The sequence below is a fragment of the Artibeus jamaicensis genome, unplaced genomic scaffold, assembly GCF_021234435.1.
Source record: "Artibeus jamaicensis isolate MK-2021 breed Jamaican fruit bat unplaced genomic scaffold, CSHL_Jam_final contig_513, whole genome shotgun sequence".
Taxonomy (NCBI): domain Eukaryota; kingdom Metazoa; phylum Chordata; class Mammalia; order Chiroptera; family Phyllostomidae; genus Artibeus; species Artibeus jamaicensis.
In genome coordinates this window covers 1,734,624-1,749,582 of record NW_026521867.1, presented here as the reverse complement: position 1 = coordinate 1,749,582, position 14,959 = coordinate 1,734,624, and the positions used below count along the sequence as shown (strand labels likewise).

The 14,959-nt window shown below is 38.6% G+C and overlaps 1 protein-coding gene across 7 annotated transcripts in view; it reads left to right on the top strand.

Moving 5' to 3' along the window:
- Positions 1–1,689: 1,689 nt before the first annotated feature.
- The window catches only part of INSIG2 (insulin induced gene 2), a 31,262-nt gene continuing 17,992 nt past the window's right edge, over positions 1,690–14,959 (top strand). The window contains exons 1-3 of one of the 7 annotated variants that reach the window (XM_037151574.2): positions 1,744–1,925; positions 9,929–9,974; positions 10,266–10,650. In XM_037151574.2, the coding sequence (XP_037007469.1) occupies positions 10,407–10,650 (244 nt within the window). In that variant the 5' untranslated portion in view covers positions 1,744–1,925; positions 9,929–9,974; positions 10,266–10,406. The other 6 variants (XM_037151573.2, XM_037151575.2, XM_037151577.2 and 3 more) reach the window with 6 other exon arrangements.

The window sequence follows — 14,959 nt, the reverse complement described above, 5'->3', positions numbered from 1 at the left end:
CAAAACAAGGTTTCTACTCTTGCAGTTTGCAGTCTAGTTGGGGAAACATGCAGTAAACAGTTAATATGTAATGTATAATTTTAAATCGTGACAGGTGCTACAAAAATGATAAATATCTCCATGCTTTTTTATCCTGTTTTTGAGTTAGGCATCCATCCAAATCCAGGATTCTTAGAAGCTTACTAAAGGCTTAGTAATTAACCCTTGTGCAATTATGTTAGTCTAACAATATCTTACTTCAACAAGGCAAATAAACACGTGGGTGTTTGTATTAGCTAAGTAGAGTTTTTTTGGTTTGTTTTCTAGTTTACCTCTTTGCCTACTCAATTGGAAGACCACACGTGTAAGGTTAAGAGAAAAAACTTTCTCTGAAGTCACAGATTTATCAAATTGTTGATAACTTTGCCTCTGAAAAGGGCTCTAGAAATAATCTAGACTAATTCTTTATTTTATAAATGAGAAAGGAATCCTAAAAATGAACTTACTGTACACGAATATGCACTTGCTGTCACAGCACCAGGTTTTAAGAATCCTTCATCAATGTTCTATTGACCATATTACACTAACTTCAACGTAATCCAAAGTAGTGGTGATTTCTCAAAGTTCTTAGTCAATTTACATTCTGTCATCGATTAATTTGAGATTTTAATGTTTCCATTAAGTTGTGTCTTTTCAGGGTGATTCTTTTAAATTCCTCATCTATTTAGTATGTGATCAGCTTAGATTTAATTAATTTATTTATTTTTAACTGGTAGTGAAATAAATAAATAAATAAATAAAAATTTCCTACAAAAGGGATATTTAAGAGCTACAGGAAACATTACAGAAACAAAGTAATATAAATTTAATTTCTCCTTCAATTTTATAAATAAATGTACCACTAAAAAGGTCAGAAACATAAAAATCCATGTTATCACTCACCAGTTCAAAGTAAAAACAATAAAGGAATTTCACCGATTGACACTACTTTGCAAAGCTTTTAAGCAATTATTCTAGGCCCAAATTTCATCTAAAACTTTCCTCAGCCCACTGTAACCTGACCACATTCATTCCACATCACCTTATAAGGATTTACTGACAATCACTAAGCAGATTCGACCAGGTAACATGGTTTTCATAGGAACAGTTTGAGAGGTTTACAGCAAAGTAAGGAAAATACAGAAATTATAACCTATTTATCAGGAGTATATTAATATGGATGTGGCCAGATTACAACGGTCTTGAGGAAGGAAAAAAGGTAAACAGCAGAGCCCAGCAAAAGCACAAAGGTACAGTCTGCATCCTTAGTGGGTGAACCCGGCGGCCAGCACTCCAGAGCCCTCCATTCAGCTCCGAGGAGAGGGAAATGCTGACAGGGTCGCCTTCGAAAGAGCATGCGTGTGTCAGTGCGCATTACCTTACACCTCCCACAAGGTCTGGACACTCGTCACAAACCACGACGGCCTAGTCAGCAAGTAATAGCTGATCTGGCACCCTCCGTTCTCTAGACCGTCTACGCCTACCACCAACCGCCAACTTCGCGGGGACGGAAACCCTTTGGCCTGGATTCTGGGGACTATCAACGCCGCAAGTCAGAACCGGAAGCTTTTTTGCCCCAATCTTCGGGGCGCGTCGACTGCACAGGCGCAGTAGAGCTCAGGCGGAGCTCAGGGGAGAAAAGGAAGGAGGCTTGTGTGAGGAGAAAAGGAAGAGGCGGAGGGGGGGCGGGACCGGCCCGAGAAGATGGCGGAGGCGGGGGTGAGTTCGGGTCTTCCTACAAAGTGCCCGCGATTTGATCGTGAGAGAAGTGGTCCGAGGAAGTGGGTGGCCTCCGGGAAGAGGAACTGCTGGTGATTTTGCATTGTAGGAACTCTGCTGCCAAGGGCGGGGAACCAGGACTACAGATGGGGCCTGAAGGCCGAGGAGTTCCACTCACCTGGAGACTGGTCGGCGAGGTTCAAGGGGACAGCGGGGTTGGGGGGAGGTAATGGGAGTAGCCGAGGCTCCCCAGACATTTCACTGTCGTAGAGGAAAGAAGGCTGGAGGACGGCGGGAAGGGCTACCCTGGAGATCTGATGGGGGCGGAGAAGGTTGGTGAGCTGTCTAGCATAGAGCTGTCAGGACTTGGGAGGCTTGTAGCCAAGGAGACTCAGGTTTGGGAGGGTGATGGATCCAAAAAGGTAGATATTGCAGTAGGTTTGGAATCTACAAGACGGCATTGTTGACATTGGGTTCAGGAGTGGGGCTTTGGCATTTAGGGTTGGAATTGGAAACCTTTGGGTGTGGGTATGCCAAAGAGGATTCTCTCCGAGACCCAGAAGTCGGTTGGTGATAACTCTCACTGCACTATTTTAAAGTTGGTCAATGGAGAATAGCTGGAAAAGGAAGGCGGTGTGGACGATGGAGGACGGGGAGAGGGTGCTAAAAGTGACAAGGACAAATGCCCAGTTAGTGTTGGAAAGCAGTTATTAAAGTGTTAGCTAGGTCTGAAAATATACCATGAAGAGCTTGCTGTTTTGTAGGATTGAAGAAGAAATGCTTTAAAAAGGAATTGATAGACTTGACATCTGGGTCACTGGAAATGACCCAGATCAGTATTGCAGTGGAGCTGAGGATTGCAGGGAAGGCACGCTCCAATCTTGGATGTAGGAAGAATGAAGGCAGCCAAGCAGTAGTTAGTGTTTCCTTGCCTTTGGGTTTGGACTTGATATAAGCCACTTTGTGAAAATGAAGAGGATGCTGGCACTAATAGGGCTCCCACAGGAAAAAAAATAACTATGTAGTCTTTCTGCTTTTCCACTGTCATTCTTTCTCTGGACATTATGTCCAGTAGTGTGTTTTGTTAGAGTTCTCAGTCAATATTTGATATAAAGTGACCAGGCTGTGAATTGGGTACATTTGGGAAAGAGGTTGATTCTTTTTTAAACTGACAGCTGTTGCTTTTACATATGGTGGGCTGAAAAGGAAAAAATAAAATGTAACTCAGAAGTTTAAAGACAGCTTGTTTTCATTGTTATCAAAACATTATTCCCAAATGGTGTAGGAATATTTTTAGAGAGTGAAATTTGACATTTAAAAGCAGGAATGGAATGTTAATGCTGCTTGGTTAATGTTTTCTGTGTTCGGATTTTAATGTGAAGAGGAAAGGTGAGTTTCAATGTCTTCAAGGCAAACATTTTTCTTCCTGGGAGTTTTTAGTATGTGTAGCCTATGATTCACATATGTGTGCTTATATTTAAGAAGAGTTAAATTTTTTCATTGATTTAAGTGTGTTTTTCCTAATGTTAATGCTTAGTCTATTTTGAGAATGCCATTCTAATTAAGAGATGTATGATGAAAAGGATGTGAGGTAGTAATTTAATTTAACTATTGAGTAGCCTCTGTGACCTAAGCACCTGAACAGACAGGGTAATCAGAGGGAGCAAACATACTTCTGTGACTACCAGTCATTGGGTAGTGAGTGATTTTGTTTGATTTTAGGGGTTGTTGGAATTGTTAGATGCAACTGGGTCATAAGGTCACTAGGAGATTTTGTTTGTGTGTTTGTTTTCAATAGCTTATTGCCTGAAATTATTTTAGTGGCAAATGCCAAATTTTGATTCTCATTCACAAAGTGCAGAATCACTCGTAATGCTCATTTATTTATCTAGAAGTAATTAATGTCAATCCACTAACAGGTAGTCATGTACCTGGAATAATGTCTTTCCAGTTTTGATGATTTATTGTTTATCCAAACTATTTGAGCTGTTTTTCTTTTTGTTCAGTAATGTAGGGCTCAAGGTAGGATTTTTATGTCCTCTGGAAGTTTTTCTTTGTCAGTTGAAAAAAAGCTTATTTTGGTATTAACAATAGTTTATCAGCATGACTTTAAAAACTGTTTCTTGTGTAGCGCTTAAATTGTTTTTGTGTGGTGTTTGTAGATGAAGGCAAGGAAATGAAATGGGAAGTGCTCTGGACATGGAACCAGAATGCTTGAGGCTAATACTGATACTAACTAGTAACAATTTTATGGTCTCAGAAAGTTACTTAACCTATTTTATTTTATAAAGTGGGCATTAAAAAACACCTGCCTTCTTACTAAGATTATTGTTGAGGATCTATTGAGATAATATCCTCTAAAGGGTGTCTTTATACCAGAGACTTCTTTCCTGATCAGCAAAGTATTTCTTGAGTAATCCAAAATTTTCAAATATAGTTATTTTTTAATTGTGGAGAGTCAAATTTATCATTGATTTAAGTAATATTTAAAGCTATACGTATGCTTTGTTTAAAGAAAATAATTTCAACACGTAATCAGAAAATCAAACTTTAAAACAAACAAATTAGGGAATACTTATTCTAAGAGCTTTCACTTTAAAATAATCCACACCTTTATTTTTAATCATTGACGCTATTACAGCTGTCCCAATTTTCTCCCACTTTGTCCCCCTCAACCAGTCTCACCACAAAAAAAAATACTATGGTAACTGCATCACATATATTTATTTAAAAAATCCACATCCTATAATTGTAATATGACTGAATATTTTTCTAGAGAATTTTGTGTTAGGGATGCTCACCTGCTCCTAACTAAGCCAGCTATAGTCCCTTTCCCATCACAGTGGTTAGTACCAGTTAGTACCAGGCAGCTGGCTCAAAGAAGCCCTATAATAGTCTCTTATCTGAATATTTGAAGTGAAGTTCCAGAGAGCCAAGACTATATCATTATTTAACAAAATCTACTGTTTAGCTAAATTTTAAGTGTGTATACTCACAAAATTATAATAATAGATAAAGAGTAGAGGAGACAAAAACAAAATAAAATAACCCACTCCCCTAGTGTATGACTAATATTATAAACAATTTTCTTTTTCAGTAACTTAATTGTTCCACAGTAGAGAATGAATGGTCTAGTAGAATTTCTTATCCCTTTGATGAGTATGGCCATTTCCAAGAATTCACTTTACATGTTTGTGGTAGCGAGATCCAATAGAACACAGTCCTGATCTTGGCATTTCACATGACCACATTGGGTCTCATTTGCTTTGCCAATAAAATGAGAGAACAGTCAGATCACTGGTTCTTAACTTCTTTTGGATTGTGGATTTTTTGAGTACTTGATATACCCTGCAAAACTCTCTTCCCAGAACAATGCACATACGTACAACTTTTTGTTTGTTTTTGTACTACATTAGGCTCACATACCCCTTGGAATGGATGATCACCCATTTCACTGTCATTTCTTAAATTTTAGGATACTGTGATTCTAAAGCATTTAACTTTTATTTTCGTCTACAGTAATTATATACTATTATGTGGTCAGAAAATTAGGTTTTTAGACTTTTAAAAAATCCTTTAAAAATTCATTCAAATTAACATCAAAGAAATGTCATGCTATTTTTAAAGTAAACTTTTGGGGTGAAGGAGGAAACTATAAACAAGCACTGCTAGCAAAGGTTGAATAAACAGCTGTGGCAGAATAACATAAACAGTTTAGAAAGTCTCTAGCAGCACTGAAGTAGAATGAGGAAAGAGTCTCTAGCAATCAGTGGTTCTCAGTGGAGAGTATTGCATCTCTGGGGGCATTTGGAAATCTGCAGGGACATTTTTAATTGTCTCAAATTGGGGAAGAGGCATGTAGTGGCATCTAGTGGGCACAAGCCAGGGATGCCTAGTGGTTTTGCAATGTTTAGGAAGGTTTCACACAACAAGGAATCATCCAGCCCCAAATTACAAAGCTTTTGACAGCCACTGGTGAGTGATTGTGAGATGAGGCCTATCACAACTGAAATAACTGCATGAAAAAATGATTTACTAGAGCAGTTTGGGTAACTTAAAATGTATATACAGTTCACCCTCAAACAACATGGGCTCGAACTGTGTGAGCCCATTCAGATTCAGATCCCCCCCCCAAGTAAAAGTCATTTAGCCTTTGATACTGTGGGTTTCCCATCCACAGATTCAATCAACCATGGATTGAAAATGGTATTTCCAATCTTTGTTTGGGAATCCACAGATGTGAGAACTGACTGTATGCTTTGCTGGATGCCATATTATGTAAGGAATGTGAACATCTGCAGATTTAGATATCTGTGGGCAGTCCTAGAACCAATCTCTTGTGGATACTGAGAGTCAACTATGGTTAAGTTTTTTGGAGAGTCATAAATTATACACAGACTTTGAACTCCAAGTACAGTACCCCTAACCCCTGTGTTGTACAAGGGTAAACAAATTGTGTTAATAGCAAAAAAGGGGGTTTACTGTGTCTACTGGCAGTTTGGAAAGTAAGAGTCTACTGTTGGTCTAATGCAGTCTATAAAGTTGGCAATATGATTTTTTTCTTTAAAACATTTTATTTATTTTTTAACTCCTTGATCTAGTACATTTAAAGAAAATTTTGCCTTGGCCAGTGTGGCTCAGAGTGGACTGAGTGCTGGCCTGCAGACTGAAAGAAAATTTCAAGATGTTTGTACATTTATTCTCATGGTCTTTGTGTTATTATATAGTTGCCTACTTATATTGGCATTAAGTACCTCGAGAATGTATTATAGTTGAGATTGTTTTCTAATGTCTACCTGTTAGCAGCAGTGTTAGACCTTGGTTCATGAGTTCAGCAAAGAAAGAATTCAGAGCCAAGAACTCTAGTGCAAAAAGATTATTTAGAAAGTCACAGAGGTAGAAGAAGTGAGCCAGCTGGGCTGCATGGACTCAGGAAATAAGTTACAGAGGCAAAAGAAGGGCCCCTGGATCTTAGAAGAAAGAAAGCAAAGGTACACACACCTGAGGTAAGAAAGTGGTGGAGGGGAGGCATGGACTTGCCCCAGAGAGAGAGCATACACTGGGTTCTTTGTCTTAGGGGTTTTTATATGTTTTCTAAAGGTGGGAATTTCAGGGGAGATATCAGGGGAAGACCTCAATAGAATATTTATCAACTTTCTAGGTGTGTTTTTTCAGGATCGTGCTCTCTACTAATTGGTCAGTTCTGGGGTAGGTTTCATTAGTCATTGCATTTGGTCCTGACATGAATGGCCATGTCATTCATGGTGTTGCTTTATCTTGTTTTGTTGTTTTTCTGGGCCTGGAACTGAAATACAGCTGTGGCCACAGAGACAGAGTTTTTGTCAACAGACTCAAGGCTTTGTTCCTAAGATTATTTGATGCTTCTCAGAACCTCCTTGTTCTGTGGGCTTAATGCTTAAGGGAGTGGTCCTGCAAGGGAGAAGGAGGCAGGTGGATAAATGTTTTGAATGTGGCCAGCTTGAATCAGCTTCTGCCCTGGCTAGTGTGGCTCAGTGGATTGAGTGCCAGCCTGCTTCGATCTCCAGTCAGGGTGCATGCCTGGGTTGCAGACCAGGTACCTGAGTCAGGGGTGTGCGAGAGGCAACCACACATTGACCACACATTGAGGTTTCTCTCCCTCTCTTTCTCTCTCTCTTCCCTTTTCTCTAAAAATAAGTAAATAAAATATTTCTAATTTTTTTTTAAAACCTTAAAAAAAATCAGCTTCTGTCTTAGTTTCCTCATTTCAATGGCCAGGGAATCTTCCTAGCTTCTTACTACCCTGCTTCATATCCATCTTTTCAGTAACCAAATCCTCTTCTATAGACCCAGGTGCCTGAGGAGTTAGGCTGGAAGGAGACTCAAGGTTTAGAGGGGAGAGGAAGGGCTTTGGAATCAGTCAGATGTGAGGAAAAATCTCAGTTTTAATATTGCATATCATGTGACCATAAGCAAGTTGCTAAATCTCTTTGACTTAATACCATCATTTATAAAATAAGGATGATAATACTTATATTTAGGGTTATTTTGAAGTTGTCTGGCATGGACTAGGCCCTCTGTAAATGGGTACTATATCAATAGTGATGATGATGATGATAATGAAGATAAAGAAGAATTCTTTAGCTACTGAACAGCTTGCTTAAGTGACTAGGACACATGACTTGCTGACATGCTGCATAGGACAGCAAGGAACAGTGTGTGAGACCAGGTCAGGAGGAGATGTTTTCTGGGCATTTTCAGATGGTGTTCAGAGTCTGTTTTCCCATGAATCAGCTGTAATGTGTACCATTTTCTCTAGTCCTCTAACCTGTGCAGGGGTATCCGATATTTTGGTGTTTCTAGGCCACAGTAGAAGAAGAGTTGTCTTGGGTCATGAATTAAATACATTGTGACACATAATCACAAAAAAGTCTTACAGTGTTTTAAGTAAATTTATGATTTTGTATTGGGCCACATCCCTAGCCACCCTTAGCCTCATGCAGCCTGCAGGCCACAGATTGAACACCCCTGCTGAGAGCTTAGTTATGCTATAGACTAAGTAGGTTTGTGAGGACTGGACTAAGGACAGAATTCCTCCACTGATTGTTGAATACAGAGCTTTGGGTGTGGCAGAGGCTTAGTAAAAAAGTGTGTTGTCTGTTTTTATATGAAACTGATAGGCTGTGAAAATTGCTAGTACTTAACAGATTTTTTTTCATGCCGATTATTTCTGAAGGCACCCCTTCCTGCCAATTCACATATGGGTTTTGTTCTAAAGTTCATTTATAAGGTAACTTGAAACTTGGAAACTCAAGAGGAAATGTACTGTACTTTCCTGTGTATAATGTCCAGTGTGTATAATATGCACCCACGGTTTTAGCACTGCACATGTATAATGCACATGAATCAGTACTACCCATGTAGAATGAACATCCTTATTTTTCCCTTAAAAATTAGGGCAAAAAAGTGTGCATTATACATGGCAAAATACAGTATTTTAAATGATGATCAAGTGCTCAGTTTACTTTCCAAAAGGCCAGTTTAGCCCAGGGAGTTTGATTCAAAAAGAATTAACCCAATTTCTTTAAACAAGTATGAATATACGGAGCTCCCACTGTGGTCTAGGCAGGCACCTTTCTGGATACATAGGCACAGTGGAGACTTAGTAGTGAATAGGACCTGTATAAAAAGTTAATAATTCATGAAGCACTACACATATTGTTATAAGATAGCTATTAGAAGTGCCATGCCAACCTTTTAAATAAACTGCTTTGAGATTCAAGGGAAGCATCACTTATGTGCTGACTTGTGATAATATCCAAGATATGTTATTGTTGGGTGGGATAAACATAAATTACAAAATAGTGTATATAGTATTTTCCCATTAAAATGATAATACTTATAGAAAACACACTTTGGGAGGAATTTCATGATTAGAATGAGGGCTTTGGAGCGAGATGGCATGGGTTTGGATTCTAGCATAGCCTCTTATTAGGGGTGTAAACTTGGTTAAATGACTTAACTGTTTTGGCTTTCTTGCCTCACCTATAAAATGGACATAATAATCGCATTTACCTTTTAGAGTTATTGTGAGTTCTATGAGTGACCATATGTCAAGTGCTTTCAACAGCTCATAGAAAGCCTCAAATGTTGTCTTAAACAAAAAAGAAAGATTACTTTGGTTAGAGGAGTGAACAAATACCTACACTGATTATACTAGCAAAGTTCTAGCTTTTAGAAGTCAGGATCTATGTGGATAAAATTCATTTGAATCTAGCTCTTCATTAGAATCTAAGTTATTCTTCATTTCCTTAGCTTCCTTTCTTCTGCTTCCTACTCCAGCTTTCTCACAAAAGCTCGCATAATTACAACAAGGGTGGATTGAGTCAAGGCAGGGTTGGCACACAGCTGTGGCTCTGGAGAGATCAGGTCAGGTCTGGTTTCTGTGCTTGGTATTTGTGTAGGTGACTGAGTGGTGGTCTACTTTTGGTAAGACACTTTGTACAGAAATTCAAATATATACGCATTAAACACTAAAACATATCATTTTGTCCTCCACTAAAGGTTATCCTCATGAGCAAGTCATAATTTATTGTGAACAATTCAACATTTCAGTCAGAATGTGTTAATTTTCTATAAAATATAAATTTATTTTCTGTAAAGTATAAAGCTCTAGGTATAAGAAACAGAAATTTGAATTTTCATCTTTCAGATTCTAATGGAAGTGTCTCATATATCCTGTTCTACTTTTCTCTGAGGTGGGGGAAGTTGTTCTTATTATTATTGTTGCTTTTGTCTCTTAAGTTACTTATTCCGTTGTAGTAAATGTTAAGTGTTACACTTTTAAAAAATTACATCATTCATATAGAAATTGTTTTAAGCCTCAGAGAGGTTTAAATTGTTTTGTTTAGTAACTAATTTAAATAACTATATGATTGTTAATTCATTATTTGTTCTTTTAAATGAATTAGTATTGAACTTGGGAAAATTATATAATCATTTATTTAGTATTAGACCCACATTGATTTTTTTTTTCTTATCTCTTGCAGGATTTCTGGTAGGTCCTATTTTTAGGACAAGATGTGGTACTATTGAAACGCCAGTCTACTTTGATTCACAGATACTTACCTTTTCAGCTGGGAAGCCTTCCCCCCCCCACCCCCACCCCAACTTACTGAACCTATGAAACCATGGCAGAAGGGGAGACAAAGTCATCTGGGCCCAAAAAGCGTGGCCCCTATATCTCATCTGTGACTAGCCGGAGTGTAAATTTGATGATTCGAGGAGTAGTGCTTTTTTTTATTGGAGTATTTCTGGCATTAGTGTTAAATTTACTTCAGATTCAGAGAAATGTGACGCTTTTTCCACCTGATGTGATTGCAAGCATCTTTTCTTCAGCATGGTGGGTACCACCATGCTGTGGTACAGCTTCAGGTATGTGTAGGTTATTTCTGTAATGCTTAGAAAGAAAGTGGGGTGAGTGTGGATGTTGTCACAGCAACACTTTGTTAAAAAATTAACTTTATTGAGGTATAATTTAAATGTGATAAATGTACCATTTTTATTTTTTAAAGATTTTATTTATTTATTTTAGAGAGAGGGGAAGGAAGGAAGAGAAACACCAATGTGTGGTTGCTTCTCATGTGCCCCCAACGGGGGGCCTGGCCTGCAATCCAGGCATATGCCTTGATTGGGAATTGAACCAGTGACCCTTTGGTTCACAGACTGGCACTCAGTCCACTGAGCCACACCAGCCAGAGCAAATGTACCTGTTTTAAATGAACAATTTGATGAGTTAGAACAAATGTATATAGTAATCTAGCTACCACCACAATCCATTGATGGGACATTTCCATTACCCACAGATTCTCTTGTGCCCTCTTATAGTCTACTTATCACCCCCAATTCCAGGCTTTTACTGATTTTTCTATGATGACTTTATTTTTGCCTGTTATAAAATGTGATATCAGTGGAATCATGGAGTATGTACTCTTTTGTGTCTGATATCTGTCTGACCTGTGACTTTAAAAAATATAATCCTAAAAACCTGATTCCCTTAGGGATGATGCTTTCAACCTCTTAATTTTGTTCTATCTTCAACCCATCTCATGTAAGTCTTATTTTAAGTTATGTTGATGACCACCACTGTTTTGTTTGAAGTGTTTGTTTTTAAGGGTGTATCATGGTCTTGAAGTAGATAAAAATTTGAAAGTAGAATAGTTCAAGTTTACAGCTTCATGTTGTTATTTTTTAGGTTTTTGTATGTTTCTTTCTTCAGCATCATGTTTTTAAATGTACCTTACGAATAATGAGTGCTTAAAGAGATCAATAAGCTAAATTCTCTTTGCTTAAAATCATTACAATCTTATTAGATACTTTAGATCCTTTTTTGGTGCACAGTATGTAGTGGATAAAGTTGTGCATTTCAGAAGCCCTGTTGATAATGCTGATCTTTCATAATGGGTAGCTCTAGCTTTTTCTAGTGACTGAGACCAATAGATTAATAATATTTTGTACAATAAAGTAATGGAAGCCATACTTGTGTGGTAGAAAGGAATCCTGATGAGGGAGGAAATTGCTCATTTGAATTTCTGTTCGGTGTCTCCTACTTAATATACATGAATAATTTACAGTATAATGTAGATCCTTTTTGACTTATATCCTAGAGCTGGAGGTCAAAGGGTAAGGAGTTAGTTGTGAGATGTTTTGACTAACCTCGTAAAACCTACTGGACAATTACATAATTCCATTGCTTGGATGGTAGTTTTCATGGTAAGGTTTCAGTGTAGTTTATATGTTGATGTCTCACTATTAAAATATTCACATCAAGAGAAGTTATAAAGGTGATGATTCTTAGTTTCCACAGGGTTATTATTCTCTGAGAGAATAGTCCAAACAAAGACTAGACAGCATAAATGATAATTTATCATTGTCTGTTGTAGCATGTACTTTCCTTTTTTTAATTTTAATTTGGAAAAGAGGAAAAGTTTTCCCAACAACTTCTTCTAGTTCTTTCTTTATTTTCTACTGCAGTATAACTGCTGTCTGGCTACCAATAGAAACTTCTGGTGGCTTGGAAAAACATGTCTTTTAAGAATAGACAAATGGAAGTTCAGAGGAGGGAAATAATTACTTACCTAAATGTCTACTCATGTGCTAGGCCACAGTCCTTAACCCCAAGGATCTGCAGGGCAATTTTGGGAGTCAGAAATATGGCCCATTTTGCAGGAATGTGGAACCTGAAATGATGAAAGGATATTTTTTTATTTTTAATTTTAATATATTTTATTGACTATGCTATTACAGTTCCATTTTTTCTCCTCTTTTTAAAAAAATTTAATTTATTTATCTTTAGAAGGGAAGAGAAGGAGAGAAATATCAATGTATGGTTGCTTCTGGTGCATCCCCTGCTGGGAACTGGCCCTTAATGGGAACTGGCCTGTAACCCAGGCATGTGCCCTGATGGGGATTCGAACTGGAATCTTTTGGTTCGTAGACCCATGCTCAATCCACTGAGCTATACCAGCCAGGGCCATTTTTTTCTCTTCTTTATTCCCCTCCGCCCTTTACTCCCCTCCCACCATCAGTCCCCCACCTTTGTTCGTGTCCATAGGTCATACATATAAGTTCTTTGCCTTCTACATTTTTCATATTATTCTTAACCTACCTCTTTCTATTTTGTACCTACCATTTATGCTTCTTATCCCTGTACCGTTTCCCCCATTCTCCCGCCTCTCCTCACCCCCACTGAAAATCTACGTGATCTCTATTTCTGTGAATCTCTTCTGGTTCTAGTTGTTTGCTTAGTTTATTTTTGTTTTTTTTAGGTTCGGTTGAAAGTTCTGGGTTTCTTGTCATTTTATGTTTGTGTTTTTGATCTTCTTTTTCTTAAATGAGTCCCTTTAGCATTTCATATAATAAGGGCTCAGTGATGATGAACTCCTTTAACTTGACCTTACTGAGAAACACTTTATCTGCCCTTCCATTCTAAATGAAAGCTTTGCTGGATAGAGCAATCTTGGATGTAGGTCTTTGATTTTCATGACTTGGAATACTTCTTTCCAGCCCCTTCTTGCCTATAAGGTTTCTTTTGAGAAATCAGCTGATAGTCATATGGGAACTCCTTTGTAGGTAACTGTCGCCTTTTCTCATGCCGCTTTTAAGATCTTCTCTTTCATCTTGGGTAATGTAATTATGATGTGTCTTGGTTTGTGTGTCCTTGAGTCCAACTTCTTTGGGGCTCTGAGCTTCCTGGAAGTCTATTTCCTTTGCTAGATTAGGGAAGTTCTTCTTCATTAAGTTTGCAGTTATTTGCTCTTCTTTTTCTCCTTCTGGCACTCCTATGATTCGGATTTTGGAACACCAAAAGTTTTCCTGGCAGTTCCTAAGCCTCTCCTCATGTTTTTGAATTCTTGTTTCTTCATTCTGTTTGGTTGAGTGTAATCTTCCTTCTGCTCCAAATTTGATATGAATCCCTGTTTCTTTCCCATCACTGTTGGTTCCCTTTGCGTTTTCCTTTAATTCACTTTTTATAGTCTTCTCTCTTTTCTGCATTTTTCAACCACACTGAACCATTTCTGTGTGCATCTGGATTACCAGTGTTTTGACCTCTGCCTCTGATAGGTTGACTATCTTCATTGCTTAGTTGTATTTTTTCTGAAGCTTCGATCTGTTCTTTCATTTGGGTCATATTTTTTGTCTCAGCATGCCTGTTAATAGTAAGAGGCAGAGCCTTAGGTATTAGCCAGGGCAGGGCAACCCAGGTCACTGTGCTGTGGTTCCGTATGTGGGGGAGGGGTCTGAGAGGGAACAGTGCCACTTGCTGAGATTTCTGCAGGCTTTCAGTCACTGCCTCTGCTACCCACAAACAAATTGGGCCCTCGTGGTTCTAATTCCCAGGTGGGTGGTTTGTATACATTCTAGGACCCTGTGAGTCTCTTCCAACAAACTCTACTGTGATGCTGGGAGTTTCTCTTGCCCCCCAACACCTCACAGGTTTTTCAGAGGTTTTGAGGCTTTATTTCCCTGCACTGGAGCCCTGGGTTGCGTGGTCTCTGTGGCTCCCCAGTTGTTCTGATTTATCTGCATGCAAATGTGGGACCACCTGCTCCACCAGGAGCCACTTTGCCTACTCTGTCCTCTAGCTGCTGCCTTGCTGTGAGTCCTCTCTACCCTGGCTGCCCATCTCTGCCCCTTGTACCCCTCGGGATGAATGTTTCTTCTTTAACAACTTGGTTGTTGGACTTCCATGCAGTTTGATTTTCTAGCCGTTCTAGTTATTATTATTATTTTTAAAAATTTGTTGTTGTCCTTTTGGTTGTATGAGGAGGCAAAGCATATCTACCTATACCTCCATCTTGGCTGGAAGTCCCAAAATGGCGAGAGGATATTAATGAATCCAGGGTCCCAGAGTCAGTGAATCGTGTGGCTAGGTCAAATGTCTCATGCTGGTGAATGGGAAAGAGGAAGCTACTCTACTCCTGGTGTGTCTTTTCAACACCTCTGGCCTAATGTGAGGGAGGCTTGGATGGAATGCACTCTCATGGGTTGCACATCTGGGCTGGGGTAAGAGAACTTAACTGAGGTTATATTGTAGCTTCATTGCAGATATGAACAGGGTGTTGTGGGCACTTCTGCCATAAACTCACGATTAGGAAGGAATATTCTGAATATTAATGTTAGTTACTTTGTCACTATTTTCCTTCCTTTTCCCAGCCACTAGGTTTCTCATACTTGCAAACTT